This window comes from Carettochelys insculpta, chromosome 9, assembly GCF_033958435.1.
Source record: "Carettochelys insculpta isolate YL-2023 chromosome 9, ASM3395843v1, whole genome shotgun sequence".
Taxonomy (NCBI): Eukaryota; Metazoa; Chordata; order Testudines; family Carettochelyidae; genus Carettochelys; species Carettochelys insculpta.
Genome location: NC_134145.1, coordinates 1,690,615 through 1,707,609, shown reverse-complemented (window position 1 = coordinate 1,707,609; position 16,995 = coordinate 1,690,615). Strand labels below are relative to the sequence as shown.

The 16,995-nt window shown below is 61.0% G+C and overlaps 1 protein-coding gene across 9 annotated transcripts in view; it reads right to left on the bottom strand.

Annotated features, from left to right (window-relative positions):
- The window catches only part of PTPRF (protein tyrosine phosphatase receptor type F), a 730,253-nt gene that overhangs the window by 36,624 nt on the left and 676,634 nt on the right, over positions 1-16,995 (bottom strand). For 4 of the 9 annotated variants that reach the window (XM_075003555.1, XM_075003556.1, XM_075003562.1 and 1 more), the window contains 6 exons: positions 11,247-11,450; positions 8,644-8,798; positions 7,944-8,006; positions 5,077-5,192; positions 2,504-2,536; positions 67-164 (listed from right to left, as the gene is read on the bottom strand). In XM_075003555.1, the coding sequence (XP_074859656.1) occupies positions 67-164; positions 2,504-2,536; positions 5,077-5,192; positions 7,944-8,006; positions 8,644-8,798; positions 11,247-11,450 (669 nt within the window). The remainder of the gene's footprint in view (positions 1-66; positions 165-2,503; positions 2,537-5,076; positions 5,193-7,943; positions 8,007-8,643; positions 8,799-11,246; positions 11,451-16,995) is intronic. The other 5 variants (XM_075003558.1, XM_075003560.1, XM_075003561.1 and 2 more) reach the window with 3 other exon arrangements.

Here is a 16,995-nt window from a genome sequence, read left to right as displayed (position 1 = left end):
CCCCCAGCGGTGCCACAGGGCGAGGCCCCACGCTCAGGGCACACCCATCTCCCTCGAGGGGCTCACCTCGTACTCCTGGGAGAAGCGCAGCCCATCGTTGGCCTTCAGCCGGTCGATGTTGTCCGCCAGGTCAGTCACGGGGATGGGTGGGTGGTCGCGCATACCTGCCAGGCCAAGGGAGCCAGTTACTGCTCTGCACCCAGCAAAGCCGCCGGGGCTGGGGTGACCATGGACGAGCTGGGCGGGATGGCGGCATGCTGCACGGTGAGGACAGACAGGTGATGGGAGGGATGGCGTGGCCAGTGAGCATGCTCAGAGGTGGGCACCGGCTGACGGCCATGGAGTGGAGAAGCCTCAGTCCGCCAGCGGCCGAGCAGCCCAGCGCTCCCTCCCGCACAGGTTCCCCAGAGTGGCAGCTCTCTCCAGCGGGGCGGTCTCGTCACCTCTGCCAACGAGGTCCCAGAGGGACGGCGGAGCCAGAGGGGCGTGCGTACCACTGCTGCGTACCCACCCAGCCTGGCCCCAGACCAGCAGCTGGGAGTGGGAGCACCGTGTGCACTGCAGGCGTCAGGCCTGGGCTTCGGTGCTCAGCAGCACTTGAGACGGGCTGGGACCCCAGGGCCTGGCTGCCTGCCCACCCTACCCTGCCTTGCCCTGTGCCGGGCAGGCTGGCTGCCCACGGGCTGCTGGACGTGTGGCTGGCAGGCGCCCGTCCCTGGTGACGTGCACAGAGCAACAGAGCCCAGGAGGGATGGGACAGAAGCTCAGTGCAGCCTGTGGGGTTCACAGCCAGCCCCGAGGGACGCTGTGCCTGAACAGCTGAGCTGGCGGGGCCATGAACTGCAGGGCTGTGACACACGGCTGCTCTGTGGATTCCCAGCCCCCCGGGGGTTAACGATGCAGATTAATGGGCGATGCCGTTGATGAGCGCACAGGGAGACAGGCTGGAGCCCAGCCAGGAGCTGCTGCCAGACTGCCAGCAGCGACGGGCAGCTGGGGCGACAGGGAAGGAGCACCTCGGACGGTGGGACAAACACCACTGTACAGACCGTTGCAGCCACTGGGGAACACTTCCGCTCTCCGCACGAGGGCCCGTCAGCACTGTGTGCGGGAACACACGCTGCTCCCCGCCCCCACTCCATGTGCAAGGAGCCCCACCCCCGCTGCGGCACAGAGTCCCGCTGGAGCACCCACCTGGGGGCAAGGGTGGGGCTGTGGGGCCTCTCCCCAGCGAGTGAGGCACGGCAAGGCCAGGGCTGGGCAGAGATCAGTGCTCTGCGGCCCCAGCCGTGCACGCCGAGCCAGGGCCCTGGGGCATAGCCTGGCCAGAGGGCATGCAGGCAGAGAAGAGCTGGCGCCAGCTGGAAGGTCCCTGCCGTGACATGGCAGAGCCGTGGGCCCACGGCTCCCAGCACTGCTGCAGCTGCTCTGCGCTGCCCAGGGAGTGGGCGTCACTTCCTCGGGCCCCGGAGCTGGGGGAGGGGTGCAGCACCTAGCCTGGCACAGGGGCTCCAGAACAGCGCCCAGGGGAGGGCTCTGCTCTGCACGGCTCCTGGCCTTCCGCACTCTTCCCCAGGGCAGCCTCAGGGCGGGCAGGGGAAGCACAAGAGCCCGGAGAATGCTCTGCCAGAGCCCCTCACTGGTCCCAACCAGCCTGCAGTCTGCAGAGCCCTGAGTATGGCCACCCCAGCTCCCCTGCAGCCCAGGGCTCACACAGTGACCTCCCCTGCCACTCCTGAGGAGCAAGGAGAGGTGTGTGCAGTTACTGGGGCTGAACTCTGCGTGATGCTCACGAGTGCCAGGCTCCTGGCTTCCCACACAGCTCTGCTCCTGGCCTGGCTGTGGTGCTGGGCTCGGGGCTGTGTATGCACAGAAGTTACTCTGGGTAGTGCTGGGCGGGGACTCAAGGCAGAACAGTGATTCCTGGAGTAAATCCAGGTGCAGTCGAGCCCTGACAAGCGCTCTGCAGCCCTGTGTGTTCACCGGAGGCTGGAGCTAGGCTGGACGCTGCCTGCGCAAGGTGAAAGAAGAGTGCATTCACCCTGGGCCAGGGAAAGCCTTTCTGCTTGGCCTCAGCCACCTCCCAGGGAGCATCCGTCCTGCTGCCCACCCCAGGTGGAGCTTCACAGCTGCAGCCACACCCACGCCGAGCTGTGCCCAGACACACTGCAGGCTGGGCCGGCACGCAGCTCTGAAGAGAAACAGCTGCCTGCTCGTCAGCGGGGATGGCTCAGTGGAGTCCGCATGGCCCAAACCTCGCAGCCCTGGACTGCCTTGTGCTGAGCTGAGCCGAGCTGCTGGAGTGTGACACAAGTAGCACCCGAACCTGGCCTGTGGGGGAGGTCTTGGCCCACTGATCGTGTCGGAAAGTGAAATTACTGCCACTCAAATGGGCTGTGAGTGAGAGTGACCTTCAATGGCATCATAACGAAACCAGCGGAGATGAGAGGGAGGAGAGAGAAAAGCAAAGTGTCAAGACAAATACAGGAGGAGAGAAACTAACTTGAGATATTCGGGCAACTGGGGACACTGGAACCTGCAAAGAAAAAAACGGGGCAGAACAGAAATCCCGTTAGCCTTCCGACAGTCATGGCAGAGCTCCGCGAGGAGAGGCAGGGCTGTGAGATGCAGAGAAGCGAGGGTGGTGGCAGGCTTCCCTCGCCCGGAGCCGAGCTGGGGGGCCAAGCAGGGTGCGGCCGTGGGGGAGGAGGTTTTACCCCACGTGGGTACAAACAGAAGTGCCGCTCTGTGCGGAGGCATCAAACGAAGACGCCCCGCACAGGCCCTGTGGTCTGGCTGCCCGCAGGCGAGAGGGGAAGGAGCAGACGGACGCGGCGAGGGAGGGAACCACACTCCTTCTGGTGGTGGAAAACAGGCCCCGCACCTCACTGCTGCTGCTGCTGCTGCTGGGCAGGTCTTCGGACTGCCACTCTCGGCAGCGAGGCCCAGCCAAAGGGGCCTCATCAGAACCTGTTCCACCCCGCAGGAGAGACAGCCCAGCAAACGTCCCAGCGGCAAGGGGCCAACGACTCGAGAAATCTGCCCGTCTGGGGCAGGAGCCGTCACAGGGATAAGGCTTAAAACTCAGCAACAGCAGGGGATGAATGATGCACTAAACAAACCTCTCCCTGCCCCTGCTCTCTCGCAGGGACCAGCAGTCATGCCCCGTGCAGGCCCGGCAGCCAACCTGTCCTGCTGGCGCAGCGCCCCCCCAGTGCGGGGGTGCCTGGGGCAAGGAGCGGGGCAGCACACGTACCGTTTGCGCCCCCCGGGCTCAGAGCCCGCCAGTGCGCACACACTCCCCAGAGCTGCCACAGGCGCCCCCCGGCCTGCAGAGCCCCCCCAGAGTGCGGGAGAAACTGCCTGGCAGGGACGCGCCCAGCGCGCACCCAAGGCCACAGAGCCCTCTGGGAACTGGTCTTTTCTCCAAGGGGGCTGTTTACTCCCTCCGCCTGCACCCGCCTGCCCTGCTGCTGCGGGGTGAGGCCTCCACCCCTCCCCACACGTGCTTCTTGGGCAGATCCGTGCAGGGCCCTGGGTGACAGCGGCACCCAAGCCCCAACCCACCCTGTGCTCACACCACTGCGAGCTGGGCAGGGAGCCTGGGCCGGCAGGCGTGTCCCTACATGCAGCAGCCCCGGGTGCTGCCACCCTAGGGAGCTACTTGTGCTGGGGCTGCCTCTCACCTATCTGCGGCCCTGGCAGTGAGCGCTCAGCTCCTCCTTCAGCCCCAGGCTCTTCCCCCTCCCACAACAGTAACAATCTTCCCAGAAGCCACATCATAACACTCGCCATAATTCAGGCCACGAGGACACCCTGTCCCCGTCCCCGGGCCCTTCCCAGCCAACCTGCCCGGGAACACGAGCCTGGCCTTGTACTGCCTGCCAGCTACGCAACCCACTGCCTCCCACAGCCCCCGGGCCCGGCCCTTCCAGCCCTGCACAAGCTGCGCCAGAGCCTGGCCAGAGCCTCCCGCAGCCCCCGGGCCCGGCCCTTCCAGCCCTGCACAAGCTGCGCCAGAGCCTGGCCAGAGCCTCCTGCAGCCCCCGGGCCCGGCCCTTCCAGCCCTGCACAAGCTGCGCCAGAGCCTGGCCAGAGCCTCCTGCAGCCCCCGGGCCCGGCCCTTCCAGCCCTGCACAAGCTGCGCCAGAGCCTGGCCAGAGCCTCCTGCAGCCCCCGGGCCCGGCCCTTCCAGCCCTGCCAACGCTGGGCTGCACAAGCTGTGCTGGCACCTCAGGAGAGCTGGGTCTGGTGCTGAGCCACACAGCCGCAAGGCGGCAGGGATGCGAAAGCTCTGGCCCGCCCAGAAGGGAGCGCAGGCAGTGTCCGGGGCAAGTCCCAGGCTGGAAGCAGCAGGAGTGGTGCATCCCCTTGTTTCCCGCTACCTGCCCTGACGGCCCTTCTGCTGCGGCCAGGGAGGGCTATTCCCTCAGGCCAGGCGAGCCAGTCCCCAGTCCAGCCAACGCCAGGGCCCCAGCGACACAGCACGAGGCTGCTCCACGCTGCCAGGTCCAGCTGCCTCCCCGGGCGACACAGCGTCACCTGCCCAGCCGTGCTCCACAGCCAGAGCCCCCAGCAGCGTCCCTCCCCGCGCGCACATCAGCAGGGCAGGACTGGCCTGTGCCTCAGCCCTTCCCCAGAGCTAGCACGGGCCGGGACCTGCCCAGCCCAGACCGTGGCTGTCTGACACTCGCCTTTGGCAGGCCAGAGTCTCCTCGCTCTGCTCCTTGGCCACGTCAGTGCCAGGAGAAAGCAACGTCCCTGGGGCGGGTCATACAGGCGAACCCTCAGCTCCCCTGAGCCCTACAGCCCCCTGGCTGGCCAGAGCGCAGCACACACTGCAGCAACCCCCCCGGAGCAGCCTCGGCTCACCGGCAGGGCTGACACACAGCCGGCCCAGTGTGTCTGTGGGACGCGGCAGGGAGAGGGGGCCTCTGCAGAGCAGCCGCTGCCCTCATCACGATGGCTGGGACGGGGCTGAGCCTTTCCGAGGGCAGAGGCAGCACAGCCTCCTGAGCCCAGTGCCTGCTGGGGGGCTGCAGGACACCCCCGGGCAGTGACCGCCCAGAGCCCTACCTGGGGTCTGGTAATTGAGGCGCCTCATCTCGACCGGGTCGGAGGAGTGAGCCAGCAGGGAGTCCTTGAGGCCGATGGAGTGCTCGTCCTTGGATGACGGGGAGTTGGCTCTTTTCCTGGGGAGGAAAGTCACAATTTAGGGCACAGCAAGGCCCAAAGCTCATCCCACAGACCAGCCTAGTGACCGCACACAGCCGGCCGGCTGGGCAGACACGGGCCAGTCGGCTCGGCCGCTGCACTCCCGGGCAGGGAGCTTCACTCCCCCACGAGTGAAAGAAAGCCCCAGGAGTCCTCGCTGCCTGGCCCAGCTGGCAGGCCGGGTTCTGCAGCCAACGTGTGTGTTGGGGGGGAGGGGGGGGCGGTAGGATGGTCAGGGCTACAGGCAAGAGAGCAGATCAGTGTCCTGGGCTCTCCTCAGCCCCAGGAGGGACGGGCAGGAAGGGCTCAGGTCAGGGAGCCGGGACTTCCCATCTGTGGGACCCTGGACATGGTGCTGGCCTCAAGCTCTCCACTCTGCTCTGCCAGGGCAGGACAAGAAGGGCTCAGCCAGGGCATGGTTGGAAGGAGCTCCCATGTTCCGTGCCGTGCGTTCATCAGACGCAAGGAAGAGGATGCAACCCCCGTCCTCCTTTGCTCCCCAGGAACTGTTTCCTGCAGTGCAAGGATGTGGCCAAAGGTTTTCGCCAATGCAAAGAAGAAAATGTCGAGAACTGGGGAGTAATGGTGCAAAGACTCTTCAGGGTGTGTTTATTGGGCCATTAACACCCATCTGGAATGGCTGGAGGCACCCAAGGCGTGTATCAACAGGGCAGTAAAACACGCTGCCCTACTTATGTCCCCAGCTTGGGCGCTGAATTCTCTAGCTGGGGAGGCAGAGCCCTGACTGGTTCTGGGGAGGGGTCACAGCCCCATTCTTCTGCTTGGGCTAAAACACAGGGGACCGTGTAGGGTGGGCGCTGTGCTGCACAGACCAGAGACTTCTCATAGGGCGGTGCTGAGCCAGATGCCTCCACGCAGACCTAGCAGGTCCTTTGGACAAGGCCGAAACCCCAAGGTACTGCCCCATGGGTGGGTGTCACAGAGCCTGCAGCCTTCCGCAGGAGATGGGCCTCTTGTCACCATCCGTCCAGACCAACTTTAGCATGTGTCTGCCAACCGCTGGAGAAGGGTGGGAAAGAGGCAGCTGCCCCAGCAGGGCCCACGGGGGCTCCTGGCTGCTCCGGCAGGGTCTCTAAGCCTGGCCAGCACAGAAGGGCTCGTTGAGGGAAGCTGGCTCCCAGGCCTGCCTCTTCTGCCTAACGCCCTCCACTTCCAGGAGGGCCCCGAGCCGCCCCCTCCTCCTGTCCTGGGGCCTGGCATTTCTGCCCTCAGCGCTGAGTGTCACTACATAAACTCAGTTCCCTCCCCTTTCTAACGGGGTAGGAGGAGTGGCAGGGCACTGTGAGCACTGGCCATGCTCTGCCCGGCAGGAGACGTATGTCAGACTAGGGGGCGACCGGAGTGTCACACACAGGACTGGCACAGTGCCGTTCCAGCATGCAGGTGGGACTCCGCATCGGTGCCTGCTGCAGGGTTTGCCGAGGCAGCATTCATCATTACTGCTTCTAGGCAGCAGACTTTCCATTCCTTCGGGGCAGACAAACCACCACAACGAGCCAGGTTCAGCCTGGCAGCCGGCCCATCTGCATGCTGCGGGTGATCGGCAGGGGAGGAGCAGCACATGAGCCTCGCAAAAGGTGGAGCCATCCGAGCACCTAGCAAGTCCTCTGGTTCTCTTGTCTTCAGAGCACCAGGGAAGGAGGGACAGGCACACACGAGAACACTGCCTCTCCTGCTCTCAGGCACTACGGCGAGATGCAGCTTACACTACTGTGTTTCAGCCCCCAAGTCCTCGGGCACCGTGACTTGGGTCTCTGGGGATGGAGGCAATGAAGGTGTGTGGTATTAGTCAGTTTCAAAAGGCCACCTGGGGCTCCTGTGAAACCAACACATCCAGGCTGTCCAGCCTCTCAGGGGACAGACCAACAGCCAGAGTGGGCCCACTTGCATCGGAGATGCAGAACTCTGGGGAGAAAGCCCCTCGGAGGAGATGCTTGAGAGCGAGGCCTTGGGATAAACCAGCCCGACTCAGCACTTGGGAGACAGGTGGAAGCGCCATGGGCTCAGATACAGCCTGGCACACAATGCCTAGCACAGAGCACAATGCGATGGAGTTATTTCATCTGGGGGGGACCCAGTGTCTGGAGAGCCCCAGATAACATAAAACTGAGCCACCCTGGGCCCAGCACCCACAGGGACCCCCAGACAGAAGCCTAGATGCAGGAATATCTGCCCTGAACTTGGGGTGTCCTGGAAACTGCCTGCGTCTATCCAGAGAGGGATGATTATTGCCACAGGCCAGCTGGGTGTGGGCTAAGGTGTAAAGGCAGCGCCTGAATGATGGAGCCCAAACGCAGATGACACTCTCCCAAGCAGTCCTTGGTCAGTGCAAGAGCTACCAGCTGGCATGTCATCTCACCAGTGGCAAGGTTAGGGTAACACTCCCAGCTGCTGGAGACACCGATCCCTGTTCCAGACAAATGGCACCAAATTCTCAGCTGACAGACCAGCTATTCCGGGGGTGCAAAGAAACACCGACAGCCACTTACAATCACAATCGGGCATTGTTGCCTCTTTGAAAAGCACTGACAAATCTGGTGAGCTGTGACTGTCAGCCACGTGAATTGCTAGAGGCTGGGGGTTAGGATGTGGCCCCAGCCTTGAACCCTCAGCTTTTGCCAGGCTGGAGGGACACACCAGGCAGTAGGTTCCCAAAGTGGGAAGCAGATACGCTTTAAAAAGACAGAGAGCAGAAAACAGGTTCCTACCTTTCCTGTTTACTAGATCCAGAGAAGAGCAGAGACAGAAGAAAGGAGGTGGTCAGTGAGTCCCTGGCATGGCACAGAGCTCGCGTTGATCAGTGCACACCCAGCTCCCTTTCCCCAGCACAACACACACATGCAGAGGGTTCAGGACCTGAGTCGATCTAGCTACAATGGAGGGCTTCCGAAATCGACACAGATGAGCCAGTGGCTCCTCGTGGAGGCTTACGAGACAGGGCCACTCTGCGGAGCAAGGGCCCAGGGCATGGAGGGCTGGGCCTTCAGTGGGGAGCACAAGTTGCTGTGGGATGCCTGTCAGGAGCAGCAGCCTGCTGAGGGGTGGGGTGGAGTGGAGGAGGAGGAGCTCCCCAGGGGGACCAACCGGACTCCCACATCTGCTGCTTCACCAGCACGCTCAGGCTCTAGGAACCAGGCTGGGACAGCTGCCCTGAGTGACGGGACTCCTCCTAGCACGGCACCAAGGCCAGACAGCTGCCCTTCCCCCAAGTGCCCCATGGGGCCTGGGACACCCCAGCCTCCCACCCCCTTCTGCACCTGGGCGTTCGCATTCATGCCCCACACCATCTACCGATAGCCTTTGCAAACCAGCCCCATACGTTGCCTCGCTGGGGGTGAGACATGTCCCAGCGAGAGGGAGGGGTGCCACGCTATGAGCCTGCAGCTGCCGCGTGAGCTGAGCACTCACCTTTTGAAGAGCAGGATCGCAATGACGATGATAATGATTAATATAACGGCCAGCACCGGTCCCATCACCCACAGCATCTCGGGCTCATCCTGCTGCTTTGCCGACGACACTTCCATCACAATCTCATCTGAGTAAGGGCTGGCGGCGTACCTCTTCTGCAGCGCGCGTGGCGAGAGAAGTGCAAACCTTCCGTAGTCTGAAGGGAATGACTCCTGCCCATCCTATCGTAGGGCCCCTCTGCCCATTGCGGGGTAGGCCTGGCTGCCCACCCAGGGCTCTCCACCAGAAAGCCAGGACATTGCCTGCAGGGACATTTGCCTGCCCCCCAGGATGCCACTGGATTTTTACAACAAATATATAACCATTAGTGTAACCACCACATCTTATGTCAAGGGGGCCATGTGAGGTGTGTAAAGAAAGCGGGTGAGTCACCGAGTCTGTTTATGCTACTTGCATGTCTGTGCCATCTGTGTATGTAAAGTTACGGATGTTGGCTCTGTACCTGTACTAGAAATGTTTTACTGGTGGGATTCAGTGTCACCCAGCCAGGTGACACGGGCTGAACAAAGGAGCAGAGACTCCACACCGACTGAGACCTGCTGGCTCAGCCTGCGGCCAATGGCAGAGTGCCCCAACAGGTCACCTGAGCAGGTGACCTCCACTGTGGAGGGATTTTTCCCTCACAGGGCAAATCTATAAAGATGTCCCTGGCAGTGGCTATCTTGTCTTCATTCCTCATCAACTAAGCCTGTGTGGACTGCGGGGGCCTGTCCTCAGAGGATGTATTTCCAGAGACTCTCACGAACAGCAGCTTATACCATCAGCTGTATCCTGCATCACTCGCTGTATCAATTTATGTCATTTACCACTTCAGCTTCTGTTGTTCTTTCTTAATAAATCTTCAGACTCTAAAGGACGGGCCCAGCTGCTGTTTTGGGTAAGATCTAATTAACCTTTGGGGGCTGGAAGAATCTGTGGATCTGGTGAAGGAGGCTTTCATAGCCTCTCACCTGAGCGGGAAGGTGGCTGGTTTGGGCACTAGGAGCAGCTGGGCAGTCTGTGGGTTTGTTTGTGTAGCTTCTGGCTGGCAGTGGGGCTGGCAGACGTGCTGCCGTGGCTGGTTTGGTTCACCTTAGCGAGAAGGAAATCCCAGCCTGAGCTATAAGGGGCCCAGTGCTCAGGATTGGTTCTCTCATCTGGCTTAGAACCCCTCAAAATGTTATAACCCCCACATGCCTTCCCAGGAAACGGCACAATCCAACTTAGAGCAGTTCTCCCCCCAGACAGCTGAGCACCCTGGGTGCTGAAATGGAGCAGCCCAGGGCACTCGGCGCCCCTGGAGCAAATGGCAGCTTTGGAACTGGCCACGAGCTGCCTTCGTCTGCGTTACACACCACTCCAGTGTCCCCTCTGCCTGCCCTGGGAGGGGAGCTGGCAGCCGCCTCCAGCAGCACCCCCCCTGGGGCATCTCTCCCGGGGCAGGGGAGCGCCAGGGCGGCTGGAGCCGAGGCCGCTGCGCTGTCAGTGGAGACGCCTCCCCGGCCCCGATGAAGAATGAAGGTTTGACCCTGCGCTAATGAGCCATTACAAGTAAATGAGGCTGAAGAGTGAGCCCCAGCATGGGAGCTGAGCGGAGGATCCTGAGCATCTTTATTAGCTGCCATTATTCACACCCTGCTGCTGCCTCCTCTGCTGCCCTCCCCCCCAGCCCTGTGCAGCCAGAGCTCTCTCACGCTCACTGCGGCACCCCGCCTGCTGGGCTAGCAGCCCTCCGCTGTGGGGAGCCGGGTGCTCCAGCCCCCCTCACAAGGAAGGCACCAGGGAAAGGGCACCCACGTGCATCCAGAGACCTCCCACTGGGGCAAGAGGGGGACTGACTTCCTCCCACGCCCCCGCAAGGGAAGCGACTGTCCAAGCTCCCCTCAGTGTCTCTTCTGAGTCAGACCCCTAGTGCCAAGCAGAGGGGGTGCACAGGACTCCAGCCGCCTCTTGCAGCAGGGCAGACCCCCACTCAATGGGATCAGAGGTACCCCAAGGTACCGCTGCCCTCCCAGAGCTCTGACTTGTCCCAGGGCAGACTGCGTTGGGGTGCTTCTGCCAGGGGAGACAGCAAGGTGGTGGCACTCACAGTGCTTCTGTCTAACAGGGCACTGGGGCAAGCCCAGGGCAGCCCTCTGGGGCCCACCCAGCTGTGCTGTTGGGCTCCTTGCCCCAGGTGTGTTTAGAGGTGTCTCCACAGCTGGCCAGCTAGAGGCTGGGAGCCTGGCTTGTGGGGGGGGCAGAGCCAGCGAGGCAGCTGGGGGGCCTATGGGCTGTCTCCCAGCCCTCATGCTGCAAGCACACAGGCCTGGACTCGTGGGGCTGCTCCACCATCACTTCTCAGAGCCAGCCCCCATCACAGCCATCTGGAGCTCGATGCCCAGGGCTGCCCTCAGCTCTCAGCTTGTGCGTCTAAGGTACCCCCCCCGCCCTTCACTCGGAAGACGTCATCCGCAAGTCAGGTCCAGCAGAGGCCTCCTCTCCTGCCCCAGCTGCACTGCCTGGCGCTCCCCACTTGCTCCATGAACAGGCTGCCCATGCGGAGCCCCGGGGCTGCCCCTTACCGTTTCACCGTCCTCCAGCGATGCCAGCACGAAGCAGCGATAGCTCAGCTCCTCGGAGAGTGGCTTGTTGTAGAAGCCCTTGTAGGTCTTCTCGTCTCCTAAGGTGAAGGCTTCTGGCAACACGTCCACTTGAGCAGCAACGTAGGGCTTCAGCCTGTCCACTTGTCGCCGCTGGCGCCTGCCCTGGCTGATGGCCTCCAGCAACTGATGACAAAGAACGTGGCACGTTAAACACCACTGCCTCGCTCTGGAGCGGTGCACAGCGGCCTGGCCACCTGCCCAGGGCCTGGGTCCAGCACAGCAAGGCCCATGCGCCTTCCCACTTATTTCCCCTAATTCCCATTGTACCTAGCTCAGGTCAGAGCCCAGTGGCTGCGGCCGGGGCAGGACAGGGAAGGAAAGGCCAGGACAGGACAGGCTCCTGGCTAGTCACAGTTCCCACACAGCAAGGGGCAGGGAGTGGGCTGACGCTCCAGCTGTTGACGGCCCTACGAGGGCCCCCTCCCTGGGGAATCCGCTGCAGGTGCCTTTGCCTCGAGGGCGGCAGCCTGAGTCTCACTCTCTTCCATTCCACAGCAGGGCTGGAGGGGCCTGGCTTGGCGCCCAGAGGCCTGGCTCACAGCACTGCAGCTGGTCCGTGCTCTACGCTGGTGTGGAGCACCGAGCGGCTGCCCACGGACACCGGGCGTGGGCTCATGCACACAGAGCTGTGTGGGGAACGAGCAGCCCTATCTGTGTGTCTCCCCCACGCTGGTGGGCTGCCAGCGTGTAGATCACCCGGCACAACCACCAATTTCATGGGACCCTCGCAGCAAAAAAATGGCAAATTTCATAGTTGGCCACGAACTTCCAAGGCGGCTTAAATGCCCCGTATTCAATTAGACCCTTGCGGCCTGCAGCACACCAAGGGGCTTCCTAACGAACACCAGTGAATGGCAGCTCCTGGCAAACGGAGGCGGCGGTGCTGTGCCAGATGTTTCACTCGCTGCGTGGTCACAGCAGGGCCGCCAGCGACTTGGGGCTGGCCTCCCATCAGAGCACCTCACCAGGGGCCAGGGAGGCCACTCCAGGGGCTGTCACATTCTGGAAGGAGCCGGGCCCAGGACAAGCTGCATCTTTACCGACCAGTACCCTTGGATCTGGGGGGTGTGTGGGGGTGGGGTGGACTGTAGTGTTCACACGTCGGGACCACTGTGAGCTGCAGGGTGGGGGAGGCACAGCCAGAGCACCTGCACCCCTCTGCCCTGCAGACATTTGCTGCCCATTGTCCCCCTCCAGGCCCCTCTGGCTGTGGGTGGCAGCAGGCGGCTGCTGCTCCGTGCTCGTTAAGGCCTCTCTCCGGCGCCCAGGACCACGCTGCCTGCTCACACTTTGGCCGTGCAGCCTTGGGCTTGTGCACAAAGGGCTGGCAGCAGCGAGAGCCCTGGCTAGTGTCTGCTTACACAGCCACAACCACCCTGTCACAGCTGCCATGAGCCAGGTGCTGCTGCTGCCAGCCGCCTCTTGCAGGGGCTCCACTTTGCATCAGCTGGCGGCTCAACAGGTGTGTGTGTCCAACTCACAGCTGAACTCGAGGGTGCTGTGCTGGGAGCGAATGTGTGTGCACAACGGCCGACCTCAGGCATGCACTGCATATTTCAGCTCTTGGGGGCAGAGGAGGTGGCTGCGTTTACCCTGTGCACAGAGCAAAGGGCCCCCATCTGACTCAATTCTGCAGCCCGCACCCACTGGGCTTCCGCCTACGGCCCCCTGCCAGCCCCTCTACCTCCAGGTCCCTCTTGCACACCAGGCCCCACCCTTCCTGAGCCCCCCTCCTCCACACACATGCAGAGCACCAGGAGTCTGCAGAGTCACGGCTGCTCCAGCTCTGGGGACCGGGAGGAGCAGGGGCTGCAGTGGGAACCAGCCATGCAGGGTGCTCTGAAAGGGCTGGGAAGAAGGTGGAGTGGCAGGAAGGCCAGGACTCCAGCACCCCAGTGGGCGAGAGGCATGGCGGGGTGGGCAACGGCGTCCACAGGCCGAACCCCAGCCGGCAGCGAGCTGCAGGCTGCCCTTGTGGCCCTGAGATGAAGGAGGGTCGCTCCCTTGGCGTGGCTGGAAAGCCAAGCACTGAAACGCAGGGAACGCCAGGGGGCAGGTTGCCCAGGCAGCTCTCAGCCCTGCCCCATGCCCTCCCCGGTGCTGTGCGTTACGATCAGGAGTTTAATCACACAACCGCCCCGTTTTGGCTCAGGACCTGCCTCTGTCGGCGCAAGGTCAGATTCCCTGTTCTCCTCCGGTGTGCGACTGTGATGGAGTGGCGGACACGGGTGTGGGTGTGTGTGTGGCTTGCGGGGGGGCGGGGCTCCTGCTGAGGGTAACCTGGAGACCAGATGACACCTCTGGGCTGCAGACAGAGGAGGAGGTGGAGCCTGATGGGTTTGAAATGGAACTGGGAGTTGGAAAGCAGTTAGTCTGGCTTGGAGAGAGACAAAGGAGGGGCCAAGGCCCCAGAAGCCCCTCGGGGCCTCCTCTCCCCAGCATGGATAGGACTGCCTGTCTCTGCCGGCTGCACTGACTCTTCTGTAAGATGCTGTGCCTGTCGACTAATACATCCGCTGTTCCTGCTTGCAGAGTGGGTGCAGAGCTTGGAGACCCCTGAACCCCACCACACTGGTGTGAGCAGTGGGATGTACAGCACCCCAAGATGGAGTATCCGACAGTAAGTGACGGGGTCCCAGGAGGAAGAAGGGGGGCCAGCGAGACCCAGGTGGGCTGACGGGCAGTAAGGTTCAGTTCCCCAAGGCGGAGGGGCCTGTGGCTGAACCCGAGCAACTGTGGTCATGGTCCTCGAGAGGGGGTGTCACACCTGAGGAGGGGCTACTCCTGAGAGTCCGTTGGAATCAGTCCCAGAAGGTGGAGGGGGCGAGGGCCCAACCCCCAGGAACAAGTGACCCATGAGGAGGCTGACACGCTGAATGAGTTCTTCCCAAGACAGGGTGCTCATGGTCCTTGACAGCAAGTGTCACATCGAAGAAGAGGTTCCTCTGGGAGTCTGTTGAAGTCGGTCCCAGAGGGCGGAGGAGCCTACAGCCTAACCCCAGGGAGCTTGTGACCCACAAGGAGTCTGGCACACTGAAGGGATTCTTCCAGGAATCATGGGGTGCAGAGGGCATCAGCCTGTGAGCCTGCAACCACACTCAGCAACTCCGCTGTGAAGCAGGAGCACCTGGAAACCGAATCGAGATTAAAGGAGCTGGACAAGGCAGCATGGATGTGCAGTGGCGGAGCTGAGAGTTAAGGAAACTCCTGCAGAGGTGAGTCCAGATCGGGGCAGGGAACCCTGGACTGCATGGAGCGCTGAACCGGGTGGCCTGCAGCAGCTCAAGGAGGGAAGGAGCGATTCCAACGCATTGTCTACTAGTGGCCAAGACAGATCTGCGAAGAGTTTTCCAGGCCTGGGCCGAGGAAGGTGCCTGTGTGTCTGTGCAGGAAAGCAGCTTGTCCACTGGGAATGGCAAATTGTCTGTGAGAGAAGCTGCCTCACCTTCTGGGTGTGTGTCGAGACCAGCCAGGGGGGCTGGGACAAAGGAGAGAAGAGAGTGTCTCCAATTGTCTGTCTGTGTTGAACAGCAGCAGCAGCCTGGGGAGAGAGCAGAGCCTGCATTTGGAAAAGGTGCCAAAGAGGAAACTAATCCATTGTCTGAGGAAGACTCCCCAGCCTGGGGTGGAGGGAGATGGAACCCGGAAAGAGCATTCCAGGTGTGACTCTGAATCCAGCCATAGGGGCTGGAGCAGAGGGAATGGCTCTGGGATGGGCAGTGGTATCCCTGAGAAGGACACTGATCCTTGGTGCAGAAAAGGGGGCTTCTGCTTCTAGGGAAGTGAATCCTTTGTCTGAGCCTGTGGGGGCTCAAGATGGGGCCAAGATCCCAGGGCTGGATCTGAGTGCAGCTGAAGCCCAGATGGGAAGTGGGCCTACCTCTGTGTCTCTCAGGGAGGGTGATGCTTTAACTTGGTCTGATCCAGTTAGTATCATCAGGGAATCCCAGAGACCAGATGATTCTGGTACTTGTTGTTTGTCTGATGCTGAGGTGTTACTGGGAGGGGTGAGAGGACTCTGTCCTACCAGAGTCATCCTCTAGCCAGGACACAGGAACAGCAGACTGGCAATGGAGTTACGCTGACTGATGACGATAAAGATGCTGGTAGCAGAAGGGAGGAAAATGATCCTGACCTTCTGTCCGGTGGTACTAGCTGTCTACCTGGAGGGGGATTATGTGGGAATCTGCCTGATGGGCCAGAAATGATCCTGGCTGTAGGTGAAACCCAGGAGCTGGTTGTGGCTCAAGGGAGCAGTGTCTCTGTGGAGCCAGACAAGGGTGAGTTGTTTAGGGGAGCTCTTGAGGAAGAGAATTTCCCTGAAACTTTTCCTGAGCAGCCTTGGGGGCTGTGGAAAATGGCAGTGAGGTGAAGGAGAGTGAACAGGAAAGGTGCTTGTCTGTAAGAGCCAGAGCAGCCCTTTGCCTGGGGAGAAGTTTGTTTCAGCTCCTGATGACCAGGACCTGCCTGAGTGTGAAACCACTGGCTGTGCTCTGGAAGGGTCCAAAGCAGGCAGTGTAAAAGTTTCTCAGGAATTGGAAGCTGGTGCAAGTAAAGTAAAAACTATCAGGGAATGTGAGCAGCCCTGTGAGAACCAAGAGAAACAGCTGCACAGTTAGTCTCCGTAGGATGCAGGAGAGGTCCAGCAATCCCCCACCTCTAGATGCTGGAAACATATATTCTTATAATGGACTCCACTTCTGAGTCCATGGAGAGGTGGAAGGACAAAAGAGCTGTGGGCCTGGTGGGCCAGTAAGGGATAAGCAGGGATTCCTTCATGTGGATTCTGAGTCTGGGATTCACAAAGCAACTTCCAGAAAGCAGTTTGGTTTGCAAATTTCCAGACTGGCTGGGAGGAGGAGGTCTTCCCCTGGATACTAATAGCCTGGCTAGTGCTAGAAGGGAGGGCACACCCAGAGAGAACAGATTTCCACCCCAAGGGGCAAGAAAGAAGATAATAACTTGGTTTTGCAAAGGAAAGGCCTCAGCCATTTAGCCCCAAAATACCAGATTCTCAAGGATGTTACACAAAGGTTGTGGTACACCAAAGAGCAATGTATAATTGCAATGGGTTTCTTCTTGTCACTCATGCTGACTCCTGTAACCAAGGTGTACTGCTACCAAAAGCTGTAGAATTGTGCCATGTACTGAGTGTTTGGAAAGAACCATGTAACATGATGATATTGATGTAGAAGCATGAATTGTATGTTGACAGAGTTTGTAATTCTGAAATGTCACCATTGTTCCCTGTAACTAGTCTTGCAACCTCTCACATGAGGAACATTCCAAACCTATTGTGTAGCATGGAAGGGGAAACTGAGGCACACAACCATTTTTGGTGGTCTGGCTAAATGCCAAGGGTGGAAAGCATTTGTACCTTCCTTTACTGGACTGTAACTGAATTCCAAACATTGGCTGGAGCAGCTGTATGGGCTGGTGGGCAGACGGGGCAGGGCCCAGACCAGAGAACAGTTGGATCTGCTGGTGCTGCAGCAGCTGTATGGGCTCTGCCTGCCCGACTTGAGAACGTGGCTAATGGACCCGAGACCGAAGCCGGGAGACCAACCAACCTGAGGGAACCAATGGGACTTGCCTGGCTGCATCACATGAAAGGGGCCAATACCAAGCTCCTGATATGGGGCCTCCTCTGGCAGGATTACGACATGAA